Raw genomic sequence first — 27,001 nt, forward strand, 5'->3', positions numbered from 1 at the left:
CTATTTTGTGATTTTTTTTTAACAATACATTGTTTGCATTGTGCACTTCAGGGAGCCACTTTGGAGGATACAGCAGCATGAATCAGAGTATCAGCAAGGTTTTGCAAACTGTATTCTAATGTGGTGTGAGGTTAGGCTCTGTGGTATACTGAATGGAAGAAAGTTTGAGGGTTGTTTTTTTTTTTTTTTTTTTTTTTTTTTTAACAGTTGTGAAGGCAACCATCTGCTCATAACTGCTGCAATGTGCTGACAACTACAATCCCATAGAGTTTTTTAAAATTACGTTTTACTACTTTATCTACGACTCCAAACTATGTGATCTAATAATAGCTTTATTAGTCACGATTGGAACAAATTGGTTATAACAGAAAATTTGATTTATTATCTGTGCTAATGACTTTTGTCATCTTACAACCATGAATTACTCAAAATCATACTGCAGCACTGTAGTAGAAGTTGTAAATTATCTAGCAGTCTTTGGGAAAAGAACCGTGGAGATAAAGCTGTGCTGAAACTGATAGAGCTTGGCTAGTAAGTACACTCAGCACAATTTTATATATTTTAGTGTTCTTTGAGAAAGTGCATTTGTAATAGAATTGCTTATTAATGGGACTATATTTTCTACAGCATCTTTGAGTTTTAACAAGAAAATATATAAATTAAACTTTATTATTGCAAAGTATTTAAAATTGATTAAGTCGCTGAATATCTGTGCTGAGGTTTATTTTTTCTGTTTCTTATGTTGCAGTGAACCTGGTAGTGCTGGTAGTGAATGTTTAGATTGAATTGTGCTACTCTGTCAGTGCCTGGAGCATAATGGTGAGCAGAAAATGTGTCTTATTTAGTCCTAGTTATCGCCCACATAGAACTGCTATTACACATACCCCTTCATTTGGAAAGAGTAGAGAAAGAGAGAGAGAGAGAGAGAGAGAGAGAGAGAGGCTGAGTGTGTGTGTGTGTGTGTGTGTGTGTATGTGTGTGTGTGTGAGAAAGAGAGAGAGAGCGTCTGTGTATGCATGTGACAGAGCGAGAGAGCGGAAGGGAGTGTGGGAGGAAGCTGGAGATGTAGCAAAAGCAGCAGCACTGCCTCACATTGGACCTCAAACAGAAGATTCTTAAATCTCAGGATTTCTGATGCAGGTTTTTTCCCCAGACACGGTTCATTTGAGGAATGCCTAATTGAATAGCAACAGAGCGGGAAGTAGCCAAGCAGAACAGGGAATTGCCTGCTTTTGCTTCCTTTGGGGAGGGGAGACCTTTTTCACAGGCAAAAGCGGAGATGCTTCTGTAATCAAATTCAGCTGGAGAGTGTTTAAACTAGGAAACATCTACATGACAGATGCTGTATCATCCTGCCTGTGTGCATAAGTGAATTTTCCCTTTTGCTCCTTCTAAGCAGCTTCATCTTTTAATTTTTTCTTATTATTATTTCTCTATTTCCGCAAGTCCAAAACAGAAAAGCACACAAATTATCATCATGGGTGATAAAGGCACAAGGTAAGAAAGGAATTTTATAACAATAAATGCTGCAAAGGAAACCAAACATGTGGCAGAGTATTACATACCTATTCTATGCACCATCTATCTTTCTTGGTGATTGTTTTTATTTATTTATGTAACTTTATATATTTTAAATCTGTGTTATTAATGTACAACATTTTTTTTTCATCTGTGGCCAGTGTGATGTTTTTTACCTGGTCTCAGAAGATAAGGAAGTATGTATGAACTGTGAGATTTTAAGGACAAAAAAAGGGTTCAGAAATAATTCAACCCATATATCTGCCTAATTTCTTCAGAATCACTATTTTTCACATTATATTATTTCCTAGCGTATATAACTATTCCTTCCTATATACAGAAATGTTGTAATTCAGTTGCCCCATTTACATCTGTCTATTTTGTTCTTTAATACTGCTCTATCTGTGAAGGATTTATATTTCAGTCCGTGTGTCATGCTGTGTTTTGACGCAGCTGGTCAAAACATGACTGTTGACATTTCACACATAGCATGGTACCGTATCAACAGAGTTCAAAATTACTTGAGCCTCTCTGAAGAGGAAGTAAGCTATATGCCATATCTGTGCTATCAGCAGGATAATGAGGTAATTATCCTCTTACAGTAATAGCAAAGCTCTCTGCTATTACTGTATAGTACACATTGAAATATCAGAAACAGCTGGAGAGGAATCCTCCAGTGACTTGTGATGGATCCTTCCATCAGAAATCCATTTGGTTGTTAAATGTCTCCCTGAATACAAATACATAGTGGCCAAACACATGGTAGGGAGATGCATTCCCCCCCACAACCATTTTATTTACATCTATTGATTTATTTTTTAAGTCCATTTTGACTTGCTTGATTAGCCTGTTTTTGACAGAAACATCATTTCTAATGGCTGGCCATAATCCCATTTAAAAGGGCAATTTATGTCTGTTTTATCAAGAGTTCTCAGTTTGTTTGTCAGTCTTACACAATTAGCTTCAGTTTGTCTGAAGCTGTATGTGGTGCTATTGTATGTGGTTCTCTGGTTCTAAAAGTGATTATGACTGAAGTGAGTTGGGTAAGGTAAATGGAAGTCAGAGAGAGAATACATTACGCTTTAGATTTTATCAAGAAGGAAAGTAAGTGGCCCTATATTGCCCTATATTGCCATGTATTGATGTGCACAGAAAATATATATTTTTGCAGGCAGTTTCAATATAAAATTATTACAATGTAGATACTGTGCTGTGAAAATGTATCTGATTTCTTCTGTTTTTGTGTATATTTCATACTAAATTCTTTCAGAAATTAAAACAAAATCTAAGATAAAACAAAGTCAGCCTGATTAAACACAAAATACTGTTTTTAAATAATAATGTTATTTATTGAAGCAAAATTGTTGTCCAATACCAACTGGGCCTATGTGAAAAATGTATTTGGCCCCATAGTTACTAAGTCCCCAAATCTATGAAACTGAATTCATAATGGGGTTCAGCTGGACTAGACACAATCAGGCCTGATTACTGTGAACCCCGTTCAATCAAATAAACACTTAAATCGAACGTTTTCAACACCATGAAGTTGGTTAAAATGTCGTACCCAGTAACACACTATGCCAAGGTTGAAAAAAAGTCCAGAAATGATGAGGAAGAAGGTGATTGAAATGCATCAGTCTGGGAAGGGTTACAAAGCTGTTTCAAAGGCCCTGGGACTCCACAGGATCACAGTGAGAGCCATTCAGGGCCTGGGCAACTTGCAATAATTGAGGGAAACATGAATTCTGCTCTCTACCAGAAGATCCTAAAGGAAAATGTCTGGTCTTCAATCCTTAAGTTGAAACTCAAGTGCAACTGGATTATGCAGCAAAACTATGATCCAAAGCATAGGAGTAAATCCTCGTCCTAGGAGTAAGTGAAAGACTGATCTCCAGTTATCAGAAGCATTTGGCTGCAGTTACTGCTGATAAAGATGGCTCAACCAGATTTTATGTTCAAAGTGGCAATTAGTTTTTACATTTTTTTTTCACTTCAGTAAAAAAATAAAATAAATAAAAACTGTATTGTGTGTTTACTCAGGTTGCATTCACGTACAACCTCATGTTGTATTTTGTTTGAAGATCTAAAACTTTTTAGTATACATAGAAACAAAAGAAATCACTTTTTCACAGCACTGTACTTTTGCATGGTTTAGCATAGGGATTTTCAAACATTTTCCAGTCAGGGACCCATCCATATCACAACACAGACTTATTTTATGAAAATAATCTAAATATTAAGTTGTTAGGCACATTAGCTGAATGTGTAACATTATATTTTTACTTATTGAAATCATTAGAGGTACGGTGCACATATTAGGACAACCTCAGAGTCAGTTCTCAGCCATATTACAAAATGGCATCACGCCTCTGACTAAAAGGCTTCAAGACTCAGGAAAACTATTGGAGATTTTTATCCTTTAGCTTTCCTCACACAGATTTAAAACCAGTTACACTGTGTTAAAGGAAATACTTTAAAATACATTGTATCATATTCCCTTGTTTTATTAAAATTGTTGTTATAGTCAGGGTAACATTATTTATACTTGTTTTTAAATGACTGGTTTACTTAAATTACTGGTTTACTTAAGTATATTAAGCCTTTAAGCATTTAGTTTAATATAAGCATTTAATTTAGCTGCCTTTAATTAGGCGTTTCATTCTGATAACTTAATAATAACTAATAACATCACCCACCCTCACTTATACATTTAAACAAAATACACTATATGGCTAAAGGTTTGTGGACACCTCATGTGCTTTTTGAACATCCCATTCCAGATTTAGTCCTCCCTTTGTTGTTATAATAATCTCCACTTTTCTGGGAAGGCTTGCCACTAGATTTTGGAGCATGACTTTAGGGATTCCAGCCCATTCAGCCACAAGAGTATTAGTGAGATCAGGCACTGATGTTGGACAAGAAGGCCTGGGGTGCAGTCCCAGGGAATTCCAATTCATCGCAAAGGTGTTCAGTGGGGTTGAGGTCAGGCATCTGTGTAGGTCACTCGAGTCTCTTCCACTCCAAACTTGGCAAACCATGTCTTCATGGACATCGTTTTGTGCACAGGGGCATTGTCATGCTGGAACATGTTTGGACCCCTTAGTTCCAGTGAAGGGAAGTGAACATTCTTCAGAAATGTGTGCTTCCAACTTTCTGGCAGCATTTTAGGGAAGACCCACAGATGGGTGTGATGTTCAGGTATCCACAAACTTTTGGCCATATAGTGTAGTTTTGATTCCATAAATACTACAACAAATGGCACAGTTTGATGTCATTTTCATTTATTTATTTTTTACATGTTAATTAATGCTAATAACATTACTTCTATTTCAATAAGATTTCAGATTTGCTGGTTTCTGTTTCTAGATTCTTTTACCCCCTGTACTTTACTATCGATAAAAAGCCATCATTTTGATTACCCAAAAGAAAATAGCATCTCTTTCATGGCTTGTTTAAACTCATGTCTATGCAAGTGTTCCTTGGTGAGCTTTGGTAGATGGAAGATTAATCTTCTGAATGAGTAATGTGGACTATACTTTTCACCAAGAATAAATTTGTAATTTGTTATACGTAAGATTGGATAATGAAGTGCATATAGAATATGACCAAAATTATAATACTGAGTTTGTGATTATTTTAGATCCCTTTTTATATTCTTTAACAGTTTAAAGCTGAAATTGCTTTGTTTGCAGCAGTATTCATTTTGTTCTCTGTTTGTTAACCTCCTGTTTTAATTATTTACCAGAGGCCAAATTTTTTGGCCTGTTTTTGGGGTGCCCGTTTTCACCATTGAATTGAATTAACCACAGTAGTGGTTAATGGCTCATATGAAAGTAGACACTCAGGGCTTTAAGAATTTGCAGTTTTCCCCTAAGTATATGTTTTTAAATCTAGCCTACTAGGTTAAAATTTTGTAATTTTATTGTGGCTGTTGTACACAGTGTTTTACTATCAAAAAAGCTTTTGTTGTGCTGTCCATTTTATCTCTGTACAAATGTTATTGTGGAGAGGTCTGAATTGTTTTCCCAGCAGGGGGCTCACAATGCTCACCTTTCCCATCGCCCTGCTCACCAGCAACTAAACACAGTCATGATATTCTACAGACAGAAACCTAACACTGTCCTGACTAATCTTATAACAGACTTTTGGCAATAAAATAATTAATTTGTTTATATGTCAGTGTACTGTGAGAAAGGGTTGAACAGTGTGACATTTAAGAAGAAATTCTAAACAATTAACAGACATTAGCTTATGTTGTTGTAGCTGTTCTACTATTGTTTTTAAATTTCCAAACTTTTAATTGTTTCTAAATTTCTGTACTAGTGAAAAAAAAATTGTTAAAAGTGAAAAATAAAATAATAATAATAAAAAAAGTTAAAGCAATCGTCCTGAATGAAATTCGAGGCTGTTTAATCTCTTAAAAAGATTTTTTCATGCCCATTTCATTGAAACTTTTTTTTTTTTTTGTCAAATCAGCACACATAAGCAGCAGACAGACATGGCTACAAGCAGTTACACAGGTCATTTTAATCATGAAACCTCTGGACTGTGGAAGTAAATACCCCCCTCACTTAAACTACATCCAATTAAATGTATTTCCTTTTTTCTACACATGGGGGAAAATGACAAGAACATTTAAGTGCTAGTACACTAAAAACCAGATGTCATTTAATACACACCTAGAAAGGACTGATTGGAATCAAGCCATTATTGTAGTGTGCTAGGCACATGGAGGAAATGCTCCTGCACATTGTCCAAACCACTAATAAGATTTCCTCAGGGAGAATGTTTTTTCTCTTCTCTCTAAACAAGATGTCACACCAAACAACCTACACAAATAGATCCATATTTATTTTTAAAAAATGGATTGAGTACTCCTGAAGCATATAAAACATTTAAAAAAATCAAGTCATTAAATGCAGCATGACCCAAAAGCACTCTTTTAGAAACATCATCCTGTGGAATATGCTATCAGATGAGAATGTTCCACAGATTGTCTGAAGTGACAGGCCAGAGATAAATGTACCCATGGGACAATATGAAGTCATTAGATTTGTCATGTGACAGGGAAAATTACTCCTATCCAAGTACAAGCAGGAGACTCAGTTATGAGTCAGTGTAATATAGGGCTGCACCTGCATCACTTGCTCAGAGTGTTTTACCCTGAACGCTCTCCTTTGATCCTGGTTGATTTTTTTTTTTTGCTTTGTGAAACTGGTCAACACATCTTAACAAGATTTTGGTCTTCATCTACTGTAAAGTAGAGTTTTAAATGGATCACTACCTTTGGTTGCAGCCCAAATTCAATACCAAGCTACTTGCAGTGTAATAGTAAACCTAAATGAATATGCTGTAAATCTAAATGAATATGTAATAGTTGAGCTAAAATATCTCTTTATATTTATTTGATTTATTGAAGTTGCACTAACATAAGACGTGTAAAAATGTTACATAGATTGCTAATCAATACTGGGTGTGACTGTAATGCTGGATCATTGTGTCCTATCTTTAAGGCTTACAGTATTTATGTATTAGGCCAACCTGCACCAGAAACCGTGGCTTAATTCAATCCCATTAAACTGTTATAAAAACTCTACAGACAAAGCCAGTATTGTAACTCTAAACCCCAGAATTGTTGCCACTAATTGTAGTGTATTCCCAGATAACTACTGTGAGTGGCAAACTCTTATTATTTCTGCCTCTTTTTAAAAGTCAGTGCAACCACCAGAAAAAATTAATGATGCTTTAAAATGAGAAATGACAGAAATGGAATTTTCTTCTCAAACACTACAGCTGTGTTCTTTCAAATTTGTAATACTAATTTCTTTATAGCACTACATACATATGAGCAGATCTATCAACTTTTATTGTTTTTACATGCAGGAATTGGGTTCATAAATGCAACATGCAATGTGTCAAAGCCAAGATACAGAATATTGGGAGGCAAATACCTGAGAATTACAGGCAGCTATTACAAAATTAAAGATATATAAATCAAAGTAATAATTCAATGATGGACTTAATATCAAAGTACATTAGTATTTGAATCATAAAATACAAAAAAAAAAAGAAGTTAGATAATAAGTCTTTATTGGTCACATATACAGTAAAGCACAGTGAAATTGTTTTCTTCACATACCCCAGCCTGTCAGGAAGCTGGGGTCAGAGTGCAGGGTCAGCCATGATACGGCGCCCCTGGAGCAGAGAGGGTTAAGGGCCTTGCTCAAGGGCCCAACAGTGGCAGCTTGGCATTGCTTGAACCTCCAACCTTCCAATCAGTAACCCAGAGCCTTAACCACTAAGCCACCACTGCCCCATGTGATGTGGCTGATTATGACAAACGTATTGTATGGAAAAATCTAAGATGGAAATCTATGATGGAAAACTCTAAGATGATGCAGGGCCTTTAATTATCCATTACAAGACCAGCAATGATTTATTTATTTATTTCAACAACATACAGCTAACTATATAATAGGTTATTATATTTTGTAAACGCCAGTATCATTATTTCACTTCACATTAAGAATTTATGGAACAAGGGTTGGTACGTCATGATGTTTGTCTGCAGTGTTAACATCTGTGCAGTGCTGAACCTGAAATCCCCAAATGGAAACAGTTCAAGTGATGAATGGGAATTTTTAAATATAATTCTGCATGAGTAACTGAAACAATTGCTTTAACACACTAAAAGGTACAATTTGGCAGGGGACATGCAAAGCACATACAAACAGAATTTAATTACTCATTCATCTCCAACAACCGCTAGAACGTTGTCAGAGTCGATCCATAGCCCATTCTTGGAAATGTAGGTGCAAGGCAGGGATACACCATGGATGGGATGCCACTCCACTGCAGACAACAGTCATACTGACCCATCCAAATAATACTAATACAGTGATCTAAATTTGATCAATTATATCCTATTAATATTGTTTTTGCTTATTCTCACAATAATTTCATACATTACAACTTATATAATGAAAATACTCTTAGTAGGCTAGATACTGAATATATGATATGCCAAGCACACATTGAGCTGATTCAGCTACAGAACCCAACAGAGACACCTTTGCACTACAGGCGCATACACTCATTTAAAAATTCATACACACTTTAAAGTCACTTACTGCATGCTTCTGGGCTATTAAGACTCCAAGTGAAATAGTGCACTGAAAGGGCTTAAAAGCCTTCTCAAGTTTGTGGTTCCACTTAGGTTGGATTTCATGAAAGCTTGTTTTTTTAGTCATGTCAAATCCACATTAGCACATCATATAATGTCTTTTAATGTCTCAGCACTTAACTGCCATTTCTGCATAGTGAACATGGTCTTCTAATTCAAAATGCATTTTCTTGTTTATTTGGAAGACAACATATTTCTATACTCTTCTAAGTGGTCATATACATTATGTCTGTAGTTTTATAATCAATTAAGATGAGTGAGTGAAAGAATCATATACTTGGCCATGTCAGGAGCAGCCACAGTCAATCTCTCATCAATCTGACCTGGCAGTTTCCCAAGTCTATATATTTTTTTCCCCCAAGTCTGTATTTGAACAAGACTTCTCTCTTGTTCAAATACAAGTAAACCAAGGTATTCAATAATAAGTAAACTTGAGCACCTATTGGCTTAAATATAGCCATACACATTATTATTCTACTTTCATTGCTATCTTTATTTCTACCTCCTCAAACAGTTAGTTTGCAACCACTGACTTCTGAAGCAGTAATCATAACAGTTTACAGATAATATGTATGTCGAGAAGTCAGTATTGAACTTTGTGCGCTATGGAATTGTTACCTTCATCGTCACCTATGTGACAAGCTGCACTAAAACAAACAAAGATTGCTTTTTATTTATCCACACTTTGTTGATTGGTTGTTGATTGGTCTTATTAAAGTTTGGTCTAATAAAGTTGTGTGTAAATGTTTGTCTTTCTACTGACTTTGAAAAACACTAGAAGAAATATGCCTAGGGTGTCTGCTCACCTGCGTGAACATGCCATAGGCCTGCTGCAGGGAGGCATGAGTACCGTGTGTGTCCCCAGACGTGATCGAGAACTTGCAAATGCCTTGGTGGAAGAGTGGGGTAACATCTCACAGCAAGAACTGACAAATCTGGTGCAGTCCATGAGGATGAGATGCACTGTAGTACTTAAAGCAACTGGTGGCCACCAGATACTGACTGTTACTTTTAATATTGTTTTTAATATTAAAACTGTCAGTTTTAAGAGTAATTCTGTAAAATAACAGATGTCGGTTTATAATCTTTATTTTAAATGGAATTGACATCACCAAACACTTTTATATAATATTAAATCAGTGTATCACATAACTAAACTTTTCTGTGCCAATATTCAATCAGATTTTAATTAAAAATATGATTATTTATTGTTTGATGATAAATCAAAAATGTATTTGAAGTTTATGAGTGGCAGTGTTGCTATATTAACATCCATGGGGTGACTGAAATGATGACTAAGTGGTCTTACTTTTAGGTTATTAGATACAATTAGACATTTTGTGTGTAAAGATGTATTTCTGAACAAATTATTATAGCAACTATGCTAAGCGCTAGTTAGTTAACGGTCAGATATCGTAGCCACTTAGTTATGCATTCAGACCCTTAATGTCACATTATTGATATTGAGGTGGATGCAAGTGCAGAATAAGTGAAACATTTAATATAAACACAACAAAACACAAAACAGGAACTTAGAACTACTGGCAAAAAAAATCTATGGCTAGGAATAAACATAAAACAAAGACTATAAACACATCAACAGAGATAATGGTAAAGAAGGACAAAAGCAAGACAAGGAGTGCAGTGCAAACTGTGGCTAATATACACATGTGCTTGTTAACATGAATGTGTTTCAAGTGCTGGTGGTCATGTGACCATGATGCAGTGAGGTGCAATGGCTGCTGGGAACTGTAGTCCAGAGTTCCTTCCCTGATATTACATGACACTTAACATGAAATTCCTAATTCTGAACTTGCATCTTGTCTTCAATCTAGTTGCATTTTAGTTTCAATTTACGGAACTCAACTAAGGGAATGGAGTTACACATACATACTGGGGTCATTCCGTGTCAATTCAGATAAGGTTGTTGCTGCATGTCTCAGATTTTGTTCATTCTTTTTTATTTGTCACATGTAACATAAAACCAAAGCCTGTAAAGTATTTTGGCTGAATTTTTATTTTATTTTTTAAAGTTCTACTCTGTCTTATCTGGGAAGCAATGTTTAGGATCTCCAGAAATATTATTCCCAGTCAAATGACATTTGGCAGATATAAAGACAAACCTGTTTTCTATCTGTCTAAATGCTCAGAAGTCATCACAGCAGGCCATTTTTATTGGGATCCTCAAAATCTGTAAAATAAATAAATAATAAAAATACAAACTTGCCAAATGTGAGTGCTATTAGGGACTTATAGAAATAGATGCTAATAGAAATAGATGCTAATAGTCAGAGTTTGAACTTAAACTACTATATTTCATTCACTTTGTGTCAAGGTCTGAGGTCTGAACAACCAAAATGATTCAAGATATTGACAAAAGTACGACATAAGTTTAAACATTTGTGCTCTTTTGATGTTACCTGATGGTGATCTTGACTCCCTGAAAGATTTAATATTGAATCATGTTGAATCATGAATAATTGTCTGAAATATGTTTATAGTATGGTCATGTCATGTGCCAAGCAATGTCTATCTTATCTAGATGTGAGCCTTATTTTTGCCTATTCGAGACCACTAGTAACAATTCTTCTATATTACATTCTTTTCTAATTTAATAACATTTTTTTTTTTTAAATCATATTTCAACAATTTTTCAACAGCGTAAGTTGATTAAAGGGTCATACCTAGTAACACACTATGCCAAAATTTAAAAAAATTCCATAAATTATGAGGCCATTATCTCCAAATGGAAAAACTCCGCACACTAGTGAACCTTCCCAAAAGTGGCCAACCTTCCAAAATTCCTGCAAGAGCACAGCAGCTACTCATCCAGGAAGTCACAAAAGAGTCAAGGACAACACCTACAGGTCCATCTTGCATCAATAAAAGTCACTGTTCATAACTCCACTATCAGAAAGACACTGGGCAAAAATGGCATTCATGGAAGAGTGGTGAGGCAAAAACCACTGCTAACCCAGAAGAACATTAAGGCTCTTTTGGGAGAAATCTGCCATCCCATCCTCATCTGGGTAACAACGGATAGTGTGAAAGTAAAAGAAAGTTCATTATGGTTTTTAAATGAAGTCTTTGTTGAACTAGTCCACTGTTCACCAAAGATGACCTGAGTGCAAAATTGTATGTGGTAATTGCAGTCCCAAGGCCACAGCAGCAACCGTAGTCCCAGCAACCACAGCGAGAATGTCCATGTGGAATTGAGGTCCAAAACTATTTGATGGTTCTTCAAGCGGTGCCATCCTAATCAATCTCCAGGCTGTAGCCTCCAGTTGATGAGAGCTCCATCCAGCGGTAGGGCATCCGGATAGATCAGGCAGGTCCGAAGTGCAGAAAGGGTCAGGATCACTGTCATCTCCATAAAATCATTTGTGGCTTGACAGAACGAGAGAGGGAGAGGGAGGTAAAGAGAGGGAGAGATTATTAGGTATGCTTACTATCCTGTGATGGATAGACTATGTACTTTGCATAAAAGAAAATGTCTACTCATGGTGAAACAGTAAACAAATACGTTTTAAGCCTAGACTTAAACACTGAGACTGTGTTTGAATCCCGAAGACTAATTGGAAGGCTGTTCCATAACTGTGGGGCTTTGTAAGAGAAAGCTCTTCCCCCTGCTGTAGCCTTCACTATTCGTGGTACCAACAAATAACCTGCACCTTTTGATCCAAGTAGACGTGGCAGATCATAGAAGACCAAAGTTCGCTTAGGTACTGTGGCATGAGACCGTTTAGTGCTTTATAGGTTAGTAGTAGTAGTTTATAATCAGTGTGAAATTTCACTGGGACCCTGTGCAGTGTGGATAAGATAGGGGTGATTCAGTCATATTTTCTGGTTCTAGTAAGGACTCTTGCAGCTGCATTCTGTACTAACTGGAGCTTGTTTATGCTCCTACTGGAACATCCAGACAGTAAGGCATTACAATAATCTAGCCTACAGGTGATGAAAGCATGAACTAATATTTCTGCATCATGTAGTGACATTATATTTCTTATCTTAGCAATATTTCTGAGATGAAAGAAGTCTATCCTAGTAATACTATCTACATGAGTGTCAAATGAAAAACTGGGGTCAATAACCATACCAAGGTCTTTTACCGCTGCACATGACGAAACGGAAAGACCATCCAGAGTAACTATGTAATCAAAAAGCTTACTTCTAGCTACACATGGTCCTAGTACAAGTACTTATGTCTTGTCAGAATTAAGTAAAAGGAAATTAATAAGCATCCAACGTCTAATGTCCTTTACACATTCCTCAAATTTATAAATCTGCTGTGTGTTGTCTGGTTTTTAGATGCAAAAGAACATTGCTAAGCATTTCTAAACTGCTTTTTTCTCTTCACACAGGGTATTCAAAAAGGCAAGTCCAAATGGAAAGGTAATTTAGAGTCTGTTATTCCCATTGAGATAAGTGTAAAATCTCTTACATGAATGAATCAAATTGATTATTTATTGAACAAGTGATATTTATAAGTTTTTGTTGTTGTTGAAATAGGACATTATGCAACATACAGTAATGGCATAATTTACCACATATTAATTCACCACATTTTTATTTTCCATATCATATCTATAACAAAAATGTCTTAAAATTTGTTACGATACCTTGTTGGAGGCAAGTGTGGACGAACAGGACTAGAGTGCGAGGATCAGGCGGAAGATGAAACACGGAAGACAGCAGTAGGTCAGGCGATCGGGCGAACAATCCAGACTGGGGTAGGCAGGGAAATGTAATCCAAATACAGGCGATAAATCCAAAAACCGTACAATTCCGAAACACAGACAAAGGCTTGGTGAACGTCAGATGTAAGGCTGCTGAGCATTTACGATGAAGCACAGGTGTTAGCACTCAGTACTCCGGCGAACGTGAGTGCGTGCATGGCCAGGAAGTGTAGTTCATTTGTAGTTGGCACTGCCTTCTAGGAACTGTAGTTGCGAGTTCGCCGCGACATGACAGAGCTCCCCCCCAAAGGGCTCACTCTGGGAGCCGAATCCGTCGGAGGCCTCCCTCTCCTGCGTGGTCTCGGTTTAGCTGGGTGGGCATCATGGAAGTCCCTGTGCAGGTTTGGCTCCAGAATGTCCTGGGACGGGATTCAGCACTGCTTCTCTGGGCCATACCCCTCCCAGTCCACCAGATACTCGAGTTTACCTCTCCTACGTCTGGAATTTAGGATGTTGTGGACGTGGTAGGCTGGGCGGCCTTCAATCTCTAGCGGTTCCGGTGGGGAGTCACCTGGCACCGCCTTAGCCAAGGGACCCAGTATCACTGGCTTAAGGAGAGAGACATGGAATGACGGGGTGATGCGGCTGTGCTTGGGCAAGTGCAGGCGGTACGTGACCTCGTTAATTTGTTTCTGGATTCGAAAGGGGCCAATATACCTGGGGGTAAGTTTCCTGCCTGGGAGTGGCTGTTTTAGGTCTCTCGTGGAAAGCCACACCCTGTCCCCGGGTCGGTAGTTGGGATGATCCCTCCGGCAACGGCCCACCTTTTGTTTGGTGGTGCGGGAGGCCTGCACCAAATGTTGATGTGTGTGTTCCCAGACCTGCTCACTCCGGTGGAACCATTCATCCACCGCTGGCGAGTCGGTGTGGTTGGCGTTCCAGGGAAATAAAGGCGGCTGGTAGCCCAAGACACACTGGAAGGGGGTGAGCTGCGTTGCGGAGTGTCGCAGGGAGTTCTGTGTGTACTCCACCCAGGGGAGGAATTGGCTCCAGTCCTCCGGGTTGGTGGCACAAAAGGTTCGGAGGAATCTAGCGACTTCTTGTTTAGCCCATTCTACCTGTCCGTTTGCCTGGGGGTGGTAACCGGAGGTGAGATTAACAGTGACACCCATCTTCTCCATGAAGCTGGCCTAGACTTGAGACGTGAATTGCGTCCCCCTGTCACTCACGATCTCTTCTGGGATACCAAAGTATCTGAACACATGTTGGAATAGCAGCTCGGCCGTGGCAAAGGCAGACGGGATGGCGGGCAGTGGAATGAGGTGCAGGGGCTTTGAAAAACGATTGATGATCACTAGTATCGTGGTGTTCCCCTGTGCAAGTCAGTGATGAAGTCAGTGATGAGATCATGCTGCCTGGGGAAGCGTGCTAAGGCCTGAGATGTTTAGCCGTCCTCAGGTACTCCAGGTTCTTATGGTCTGTATAGATAATGAATGGGTGGGTGGCACCCTCCAACCAGTGCCTCCACTCCTCCAGGGCCAGTTTAACTGCCAGGAGTTCTTGGTTCCCCACATCATAATTGCCTTCCACTGGTTACAACTTGTGGGAGAAGAACGCTATGGGGTGCAGCTTGGGTTTATCTCCAAGCCTCTGAGAGAGAATGGCCCCTACCCCTGCCTCAGAGGCATCAACCTCCACGACGAAGGGTCTGGAGGGATCTGGGTGTCTAAGGATGGGGGCCATGGTGAAGACCCACTTGAGCTTGTCCACTGCCTCCTGGGCGGTTGGGGTCCAAAGGAGCTGCCTGGGCTTGCCACGCAGGAGGGATGTCAGGGGTTGTGCCATCTTACTGAAGTCTCGAATGAACCGTCGGTAAAAGCTCGAGAAGCCAAGGAACCGTTGCAACTCCCTGATGGTTCAGGGTGTGGGCCACTCCACCACCGCTTGGATCTTGCGCTGGTCCATGGTGACCCCCTTATGGCTAATGATGTATCCTAGGAAGGAGATCGTGTGTTGGTGGAACTCACACTTCTCTTATGCCTTTACATAAAGTTGATGTTGCAACAGCCGGCGCAACACCTGCCGGACATGGTCGATATGCTCTTCCAGGGACGCCGAATACACAAGGATGTCGTCGATGTATGCGATGACGCTCCTCCCCAACATGTCTCTCAGGACATCATTAATTAGACTCTGGAACACTGACGGGGTGTTAGCGAGCCCATACGGCATAACCGAGTATTTGTAGTGCTCAGAGGTGGTGCTAAAAGCCGTCTTCCACTCATCCCCTTCCCGGATGCGGACCAGGTTGTACACACTACGCAGGTCCAGCTTCGTGAAAATGGTCACGGATTTAACAGTTCAAGGGCTGCGGGAACTAGTGGCAGGGGATAACGTTACTTGACTGTCACTTGGTTTAGGCCCCGGTAGTCCATACACAGTCATAGGCCCCCTCCTTTCTTTTCCACAAAGAAAATCCCGGCGGACGCGGGGGATGTGGAGGGTCTAATGTACCCTTGTTGGAGGGCTTCCTGAATGTATTCCTCCATGGCTCAGTGTTCAGCTTGGGAGAGAGGGTATACACGACCCCGAGGTGGACTGGCTCCGGGAAGGAGGTCAATGGCACAGTCGTAGGGTTGGTGTGGTGGTAAACCGCTTACTTTCTCCTTGCTGAACACCTCGCTGAGGTCACGATTTTCGGAGGGACCGTGACTAGAACACGAGACATGGGGCTCTCCACTGTCGTGGCTGCCAAGTGGACCGCGGGGCCATTTAGGCAGTTGCTCAGGCAGTACGGGGACCATTGGGTAACCTGCTTGTCCATCCAAGAGACCTGGGGGTTGTGAAGCTCCAGCCAAGGTAGGCCTAGAATAACGGGGTGCCGGGCGGAGACTGTGATGTACAGTACGATGGTTTTGTGGTGGAGGGCACTAACTTGCAGTCTTAGTGGCAGCGTGCAGTGGGATATGACTCCCCCCCCTATGGGGGACCCGTCTATGGACTGGATTTGACGTGGCTGGAGCAGGGCACATACGGGGAGGCCGAGGTTCTGCGCCGTCTTCTGATCTATGAAGTTCCCGGCCGCTCCTGAGTCGATTAGCGCTGAAAGCACAAAAGACTCCACTCCGCCGTAGCGCATGCCAGGGCGCGTCCGGTAAGGGGCTCCACGAAGTGTGTGACTTTACGGATTTCCAGCATGTCAGGGTAGCTCTCAAAAAACAGCAAACACTGTAGCAGGAAACCTTACATCGTTCCGGCTCTCCAGCTTATCTCTCCGGTGTAGGTAGAGGCAGAAAGTGTGCAGGAGGCGTGGCTGGAATGTGCGCAGCCGGCGCTGGTTGAGCATACGCTGGCGCTAGAGGCGGAATGTACGTGGGCGGAGCAGACGGTGTTGTGGTTGGAAGCGTGGAAGGGCACAGGCGTAACACTTGCACGGTTAAACGCGATATATGGTCCCGCTATACAGCTATTGCTCGATTCTGCTCCAGGATGTAGTGTTGCCACTCTGGGGCAATACTATTATTGTAAGTGTAATAATGTTACATTTCTCCATATGTATTATGTTTAACATAAATTGAAATGTAATATTGTGTTGAAACCCCAATTTTGTATCAATTTTATCTTTTTAAGCTAACTGTGTATCTTGGCAAGAGGGACTTTGTTGACCATGTGGACATAGTAGAGCCTGTTGGTATGCCTTTTATTTTATTTACTTATTATAATTTTTTTTATAACTATCCTTTGTTTTTAATGAACTGTGTTAAATGTTGAAATATTAACTTATTAAAAACAAAACAAAAAAAGTTTGATGTATTCCATCTGCTCCTTGGCTACACATTTGAGCCTGAAACTATAGTCTGCCCTTTGGACCTATAACTCATTTCCCACCTTCATTTTGTAGATGGAGTGGTTTTAATTGATCCAGAATACTTAAAGGAGAGGAAAGGTGAGTAAATGTCTTTACGAAACCTTATGGCCAGTATATTATTTTCAGCATGTTCGTACCTTACTAAATAGGAGTTTTTCTATTTTATGTTAGTATTTGAGCAGGTAGAGTACTTTTGTCTCTGGCTTCTTGTCATTTATCTACAGTGTTTATAACGCTGACATGTGCTTTCCGCTATGGGCGAGAAGACTTAGATGTTCTTGGGTTGACATTTCGAAAGGACCTCTTTGTGGCCAATATACAGGCATTCCCTCCTGTGTCTGAGGAGAAGAAAAACCTGACACGTCTACAGGAGCGGCTGATTAAAAAGCTTGGAGAACATGCCTATCCCTTCACCTTTGAGGTTAATTAGTTGCTGCTGTGCCATTAATTACAGATACTATTCATGATATTATACATTTACAAAGCTGAAGATTAATTTTGAAGAAGTGTCTTTAAAGCAAGTGCTTGCTTTTAATTGTTAAGTTCAGATCAGAGTTCACACACTGTTTTAAACAAACTCCAATTCTTGTGTAGCTTCTGAGCAGCTTTTAAGTCTAGTGTTACATCTGAGGTCTCAATATTGATGTGCACAATTTTGGTATTAAATCCACACTAAACATGCATAACTGAATATATCTGAATACATATTTTAAAACATGTTTGGTTTGTGTGAACTCTTGCAAATTTGCTAGTTTTAGAATGTAAGTAACATTTAATCAATAGTTCAACCTTTTAACATTATAATGTAATGGAACTCAAATATTTTCTAATAGATACCTCCAAATTTACCCTGTTCTGTCACATTGCAACCTGGACCAGAAGATACTGGGAAGGTATACTTTCTGTATCATAAACAAAAATAATGGAGTAATTATGGAATAATGGAATAATTTCTTCTGTTTTTCTCACATCTGAAAAGGCATGTGGTGTTGACTTTGAAGTGAAGGCTTTTTGTGCTGAAAACGTTGAAGAGAAAATTCACAAAAGGTACAGCACTTTTGTTTGGTGCATTCCATTATTTAAAAAAATTAAACATGAATACATTTTAGCAGACAATAGTTTGGTAAACAAGCGACACTAAGATATATGCCCATTCTGCCAAATTTTCGTGATGTGCAATCAAGGGGAAGTGGGGGTGCTGAGGATGCTGCAGCATCCCTGACTTTCAGTAGTCCATTAACAGCAACTGATATAATAATAATAATAATAATAACAATAATAATAATAATAATAATAATAATAATAATAATAATAATAACTATTATTATTATTATTATTATTATTATTATTATTATTGTTATTATTATTATTATTATTTAACAACAACAATAACAACAACAACAACAACAACAACAACAACAACAACAATATCATCCATTAGTGGCAATCTGCGGGGTCCAGGCACTCTTCACAAACTGGAACCCCAGAGGACAGTTACCTTGAACAATAAAGAGACCATAGATGAAAATTCAGTGCGGTCTACTAATATTGGCACCCTTGGTAAAAAAAAAAAATCATTATTTTTTAACCTTGTGATGTTTTGTTTAGAAAATTCACAAAAATACTCTGCTGTCATGGATATCAAACAATTGCAAACAAAACACAATTTTATTTAAAAAATATCTTTGTTAAATATAGGTGGGCAACAATTATTGGCACCCTTTTAGTCAATACATTGTACAACCTCCCTTTTCCAAGATAACAGCTCTGAGTCTTCTCCTATAAATGTATGGGAAAGTGTGCAGGACAGAGGAGTTTATGCTTTCCAGTTTCTGGGTAAAATGATTAGAGAGAGAGAGAGAGAGAGAGAGAGAGAGAGAGAGAGAAAAGGAGAGGCTGGTGTGGGAACAACCATGTTTAACGTTATTATAATGTAATGGATAACAGGAACTAACTAGTATTGTTCCATATCATTAAATCTAACTAAAAACTGTTAAAATGCACAAAGTGTCATTCATTAATAGATTAAGCATTGTAATCACTGGCAAATGACTATGGTATAAGCAAAATAACACACTCCAGACCATGTGGCTATATGAAAATAATCCCCTTGGGGGATTCCACAACTCGTCAGGCCATATCACTCCAGCATGGATTGGATTATTCTTGTATAACCACACTGCAGGTCATGTGTTATGGTGCATTCGATCTAACCATGTTTTTGAGCCAGGCCACAAAGAAAACATTTGCTATATTCAGTTCCTTATACTAAACCACTATGTTACCTAACTAGTAATTTATTGCCACTGTTTTGCTTCTGTAAACAGGAATATATAATAAATAAATACTCTTTCTTGGCATAGGAACTCGGTGCGCCTAATCATCAGAAAAGTGCAGTATGCTCCAGAAAAGCCGGGTCCACAACCAATGGCAGAGACAACAAGACAGTTTCTCATGTCAGATAAACCCTTACACCTAGAGGCCTCGCTGGACAAAGAGGTCAGCAAATTCCTTAAACAGACAGTCGAAAACTAGTATTCTTAATGCTGTAGATGTATCTGAGACATAAGGTTTACGCTTGCTTTTCAATAGCAGTTTAAAATAAAAATGACATAAACCAGCATGTTCTTCTTCCTGGACAAATAAGTGACACTTCTCCAAATTAATCAGAGATAGGTAGAAAAGCAGGTCTTATGGCAGTAGTTTCAGACCTACTCCTAACCCTCCTAGGTATTGGAGAATTTTTGTTTTCTCTCCTGTGGTACACCACATTCATAACTATTATTTCATTGTGATGTTACAAAGGGTGGTTACATCAGTTAAATCACAGACCTGTGCTGGTAGGAGAAATTTTCTTACAGGACTCATGGCCTAAAAAACAATCACGTGTAGGGAGGTGGATTTGAGATAAATAGTATATAAGCTCCATCTAGTGGTTGAATTAGTGTGCTACAAAATACTGCAGGCACAAAGCATAAGGCACAAGTTAAACTTGCACTTTAGCTTCAGTTCCAATTACAAAGCTACAAAATAACGTAGAGAGTTTGGAGACAATTTAGAGTAGCTTTTTCAGTTTTTTTTTTTTTTTTTTTTTTAAATTAAATGACTTAGAAACAAATCTTACTTTAAAATTGAATTAAAACTGTGATTAGTGTTTGACCTTATATTTGCTTCTGTTTCTTTAGATCTACTACCATGGTGAACCAATTAATGTAAATGTTCACGTCACAAACAACACAAACAAGACTGTGAAGAAAATGAAGATCTCAGGTTTGTATAAATACACCTTAGAATGTTATACAGACTATTAATTTGACAATACATTCATTTAATTATCTTTCTTTTTAAACAATTATAGTGCGTCAATATGCTGATATTTGTCTCTTCAACACTGCTCAGTACAAATGTCCAGTGGCAATGGAGGAATCTGAGTATGTATGCAGTACACATATGATGAAGCAATACAGCAACAGATATTTATGTGTGTGTGTGTGTGTATGTGTATGTATGTATACACACACACACACACACACATTTTATATATATATATATATATATATATATATATATATATATATATATATATATATATATATATATATATATATATATATATAGTGTATGTATGTATGTTTGTATGTATGTGTATCTAATTTCATGTTACTGTGTTTGTTTAGTGACATTGTGGCTCCAAGTGCAACGTTCTGTAAGGTATATACTCTCACCCCATTTCTTGCCAACAACCGAGAGAAACGTGGCTTAGCTCTAGATGGAAAGCTCAAACATGAAGACACAAATTTAGCCTCAAGTACACTGTAAGTACTCTTCTAATATAAGAAGTCAATAGTATCATTACTTGTGGTAAGTGGCAGCAGTTGCAATGTTCTCTTTTACTATTGGCTTCATTGTTTTATCCTGAAGGTTACGAGAAGGAGCCAGTAAAGAAATTCTGGGTATAATTGTGTCTTATAAAGTCAAAGTGAAACTGGTGGTGTCTCGTGGTGGGTAAGTTTGAACCTAGATTCAATTTAGTTGCTTCAGTTAAGTGATTAAACTTTTTGTTTGATTTGTCTAGCTACTGTATGATTCTTATACTTCTAGGTGAATCCTAAAAATCAAGTTGTATTAATAAAAAAGAAAAAAATATATCTACACCTATATAAATAATATTTATAATGAAGATATTTTCCCTGTTTTAAAACAATATTCATATTATAAGAATTATATTCCAGTTTTATATGAATTCAGGGAGTGCATTGTACCTGTAGCCATGTGTAGCCCTGAAAACTACCTACAACTTCAGAAGAACTTTGCTTGTGCAATTGATGCAGATCATTTCTCTGTGTTTCTTTATGTATAGAGGATGACTCCCAGTTGTACACGCATATTTAAAAAACAAACAAAAAACAAACAAACTTTCAGATAATGGTCTAGCCTGAATGCAAGTATACATTTGATATAGGCCTATATATTAATACAGTACTTGACCAAAGAAGTTTATTTATAATCTATAAAAATGCAGTACATTTTCAATGTACGCCTGCTCTTTTTGCTTGATTTTTAAGTGTATTCTGGTTTTAAATTGTGGAGTTCCTACACAAAATTCATAAAAGTTGGCATGTTTGCACTCATAATACTGATACTGTTAACGTTTGATGGTTGGGAACACTCAAACTTACCACAGAGTACATGTGGTGTGATGTGGTGTGATCGATTGGTAAAATCTGGTGAAGGTGAAAAGTGAGCTTACTGTCACCACTTCAGAAACGGGTAGCCATAGAGTGCACCCATTTATCATTTAATGGAAGCTCCATAAAACACAAAAACAGCTAGTCCGTGACCCACCATCTGATAATCATTTCCACTTAGTGCTTGAGAGATCCCACTGGACACAGGGCACATACTCATCTGCCAGAGCAGATAGTTTGGCAGGTTTATTAATACACAGTGGAAATAACAAGACTATTTGATTTCCACTCCCCAAAAAGCAGACATTGCATTCTGATATACAACACATGCAATTCATGAACTCTCCAATTGACCATAGTGATAAACAACAAAAAATCTGTCACAACCCCCATGCACATATCTGAGTAATGCTTAAGTCCATAGTTACGTCTGAGGACTAAATAACATTGCAAGCAATTTCAGTATTAATCTATCGCCATTATGCACCAGGTAGGGTAAGTGCAAGTACTGAATGTGTTAGTTATAAAATTATTAAATTATTTCGTTCATTAGAATTACTGACACCCAAGGTGCACATAAATACACACTACTTAGACATTGCTGATTTATGAATAATAAGGATGATCCAGAAACAACTGGAAAAAATGTGGCATCTTGACTTTATTTCCTCAACTCCATGAAAACACTAAGTTTGTTTTATTCTTCACAGGCTCTTGGGAGATCTTGCCTCCAGGTACAGCAAACTTGATGCGAGTCACCTTTACACACTCTCTCTCTTTTCTGTGTGTGTGTGTGTGTGTGTGTGTGTGTGTGTGTGTGTGTGTGTGTGTGTGAGAGAGAGAGAGAGAGAGAGAGAGAGAGAGAGAGAGAGAGAGAGAGAGTTTGTGTGTTTGTAGAAGCAAAGATGCTACATGATAGTAGCTGATAAATAGGTAATTAAAAAAAACAAAATAATATAGTACAAAAATATATAATAAATAAATGATTATGTGCACTATAGTAGGCTTTATTATTAATCTTCAGTGCCTGAGTGTACAGCAGAACAATTTTATTCTTCTAATTATGATTTTATACTGCTTGGTTGAAACTGAAACAAATGGACATTATATATATATATATATATATATATATATATATATATATATATATATATATATATATATATATATTTGCATAGAAAATTAATTTTACAGTTCAGAGAGAACAAAAAACAATATAACAAAAGCTGAATACTTACCAAGAATATTTAAATATTAATACTAAAAGGCAAATTAAACTGCAATGCAGCATGTCTGTTGTAGCATTTGTACATTCATACTGTAGACTGCTATCTATCTTTTGCTGAACATCTTATTGTTCACACTGTTTTTCCCCCCAGTGATGTTGCAGTAGAGCTACCCTTCATGTTAATGCATCCTAAACCAGTAGAAGAATTCATCTACAAAGAAGGTGTGTGTTTAAACTAATTCTTTTAATTGCCTGCCAAAGCTTGTTTATTGAAGTAAACATGGGAGAGACAACTCTGTGTGTGTTTATAAAGAAATGGCAATCATGTAGAGGATGTGACGTAAATTACACCTAAAATGTAAATGTAAAAATGTAAATTTGTTACATTTTGCTAAAAAGTGTTAATTTCCCTTATGCATGGTGACTTTTGGGACACTGTGTATATCAATTCCAAGTTTTGTATGTTAACACCAGTAAAATTCTCAAAAATAGCTGTATAAACATACATACAAAAACATAAATTTTTTGTCTGTTGTGCTGCTACTTTAAAGAACATGATTAGTCTGATATGCAGTTAGAATAACTGAATTTCTGTCTTCATCCAGGGAATTGGTTCTCAACAATATAGCTTAGTTAAATATTAGTGTAACAGGTTCTTGTATGGATTATCCCCTGCATGGTGCCTGAGCGACATATGCAGTGGGCTGAGAAGTCCCTCATATTAGTGGCTAAGATAACATAAATCAATGTTAACAATGACAACCAGATAAATAACAGATATTAGTTTAATAGTTACCGTTTTAACTGATTAGTAGTCACTAGTAGTTATTTTCTCTTGTTGTGCTTCATTTTGTCTAGTGAAGAAATGTATTTAACTACTCATGTGCTACCCAGTAGTGTTTTACCCTTCCCTATACCCTTTGTTCTTTTTCTGTGTAAGCACTAGAAAATGATGCACCCATTGACACAAACCTGATCGAGTTTGACACAAAGTAAGCAATTTTTTGTCATCATTTTTACAAATTGCCAGTGGTATTTCCTTTAAGATTGTCCAGTTATACAAAACTCACTTCAAAGGATTGATTTATATTGCAGTGATTACTTATAGTAAAGGTACATCAGGTTTTCTATTTGTCCTTTTAAATCATTACAGAATAACATTCACAGTTCTGGAGATTATCTTTAGACAACACTGTCCTAACATATGCTATCATAAGCAACACAACATTTTCTTGTACAAATAAAAGCCAGAAGCATTTTTTTTCAGGTCTTTTCAAATATCTTTTTTAATCTATAGCTTGAATCTGAGTAGTAGCAGGCAGAGATAACACCTGAAAAAGCACAGTTATAATTTAAAGGCAGGTTGTTGCATCAACACCACAAAAATGCCCGTATTTCTGAAAATAGTGGACACTGACACATTAAGACTATAAAAATATACTATATGGCTTAGAATTTTAATCATGTTCAAACCAATGGAGTATATATGCACCGGATAACCTCACAAAACACATTTGCAACACTTTTCAAAATAACTGAGAGTCTGTATTATTTAAAAGGTAGTGTGATATCAAGCTGAGTCCCATTAATAATCAGGTGAATTTGAGTGGAGATATGTGCTTGAACATTTGTTTTGTGTTAAACTTATTGAATAAAACTAAATTCTGTGGAAAAAGTGTATCTGGTAAAATTCTCTTTATTTCTCCATTTGTTTCTAGTGATGATGATATCATTTTTGAAGATTTTGCAAGGCAACGACTTATTGGAGCAAAGGATGACAAAGAAGAGGAGGAGGAAGGTACAGACTCACCTAAGCTGAATGACAGATAGATGAAGAAAGCAAATGTTTTACTTTATTACACCTTATGGGATCCACTGAAACCCCTGTAAAGACAAACAGACGTTTGTGACACCCTTTAACACACATCACTGTGGTGCAGTTGTTGTGCTCCTGTTTACATACGTTTTCTCCATCCTGAATGGGTGTAAAATGTAAAAGTGTTGAAAAACATTACCTCCTTAAATAAGCATTTAGTAGGTGAAATTAATTCACTGGCTTTCTACAGGGTGCCTACATGGTATTTATGGTAAGATACAGTAAGATATAGCATTTTATCATGGTTGACCTTCAATAATAGCACGCCTTTGTTGTTATTTTTTTCCTGTTCTTTTTTCCAATAGAAGAGGGAAAAAATTTGAGACCGTAACTCAACCTATATGATTTCTGTCCTGAACAATCTGTAAAGAAGAAGAATTGTTAATTACTTCAAAGATACTTTAAAAGATAATTACTATGACCACAGACAGGTTGTCTTGGTTTAATGGACAGTCCTCCATTCATTAATGATCAAAGTCAATTACTGAACAATTACTGAAGTTGAGTATAAAAGTCGAGTATTAGTGAGCACTGATGCAGTGGCACTTTTGCCATGGGAAGTCATCTTGAATGATTTAGGGGACACTTGTAGATAGGACTACAAAGGATACATAACAAAAAAGCAAAATTCTTTTCAAGGGGAGTTTTAAGGGGGGGAAAGTACTATTTTTTCAGAACTTTATTTAATGTAATTACAACTACTAATATAATTAAACATTTAATAACATTACTGTGCATCAGAGTACAGTGTTAACACAAATAATGTGTGCTATGCTGAAAACAAAATGAGCAAGTTGCTTTAAAAAAACAATACTCTAGATATGGAAATGCAGGAATAACTAAAAAGGAATCCAACATTACCAGTCACCAATTTTGAGATATGTAGAAATGTGATTTTCATCGTGCTAACTGCCTCAATCTCTATAATTAAATATTAATTTTTATAAAATATTCAGAAAATATTCATTTTCTAGCTGATACAATTTAAAATTGTATTGTGCAACATATAGATAATTGTTGCATTGAATACTGCTTTATGGTTTATGTACCTTCCCTTACATACACTTTTCTAAAGAAAGTCTACTAAAGGGGTACTTGGCTTAAAAGGTTATTATTATTATTATTATTATTATTATTATTATTATTATTATTATTATTTTAATTATCATTATTATTATTTACAGTAGCCAAAAAAGGTTTAAGAACCATTGCTCTACTTATGCACATGAATAAAGAGTTAACACTATAGACATCCCTCCAAATCACACACTGTGAACTGTATTTAAATTTATTTGAATTTAGTTAAACCCTGTGTTGGAACTCTTTTTGTGAGAACACTGTCTGTAGCAATGGTAATGGGAATATGAAGAATACAGCATATACCAATCTTATGGCTTATTTTAATATTTGGGAAATGGTCTTGGAAACTGAATCCAATGTGTTTCAAACTAACATGTTATTAAATTGATGTCCATATTTTGGTCTTTTTGATATTTTTATGTTTTTGTTTTTTTTAAACTCCATGTCCAATAAATTGATTTCACATAAAATAATTGCATTGTGAAAGGTTATTGCAGTTCTAACTAGACTATTATCACTGTACTACTATACATCCCTTTTGTTTTAAAAGTTCAATAAAGAGAGGTGTTTAACTTCCTGATGCACGCAACATGTTTGGACTTGCAGACAGCCATGCTTACAGCCATTCATCTTGTAACTCTGTACTAATAGTGCCAAAAGATGACCTGTCATTTAATAATAGAGCTTGGGTACTAATTCAGACAATGCTACAACTTGTACCAATGTTCACAAATGAGATATATTGTTAATAAATAATAGACCAGACAATTTAAATCATATTATAAGTGTGCGATATACATGTGAAACCCTTTGTAGATAACGTAACAAAAGACTATGCTTCATTGGTCTGTTAGTATATAGTTTCTTTTAGAATTAAATTCCTA

At 37.2% G+C, this 27,001-nt stretch overlaps 1 protein-coding gene across 1 annotated transcript; it reads left to right on the top strand.

Annotated features, from left to right (window-relative positions):
* The first annotated feature begins 109 nt into the window (after positions 1-109).
* On the top strand, positions 110-27,001 carry arrb1 (arrestin, beta 1). Its single transcript, XM_053646298.1, has 16 exons — positions 110-1,497; positions 13,063-13,093; positions 17,008-17,068; positions 17,279-17,323; positions 17,470-17,666; positions 18,079-18,138; positions 18,225-18,292; positions 19,609-19,744; positions 20,431-20,515; positions 20,604-20,676; positions 20,923-21,060; positions 21,167-21,250; positions 22,644-22,667; positions 23,313-23,383; positions 24,102-24,153; positions 24,880-27,001. Exons 1-16 carry the CDS (start codon positions 1,478-1,480, stop codon positions 24,989-24,991), a joined length of 1,257 nt encoding a protein of 418 aa, XP_053502273.1. The 5' UTR covers positions 110-1,477; the 3' UTR covers positions 24,992-27,001.

Source organism: Ictalurus furcatus, chromosome 17 (genome assembly GCF_023375685.1).
Source record: "Ictalurus furcatus strain D&B chromosome 17, Billie_1.0, whole genome shotgun sequence".
Classification (NCBI taxonomy): domain Eukaryota; kingdom Metazoa; phylum Chordata; class Actinopteri; order Siluriformes; family Ictaluridae; genus Ictalurus; species Ictalurus furcatus.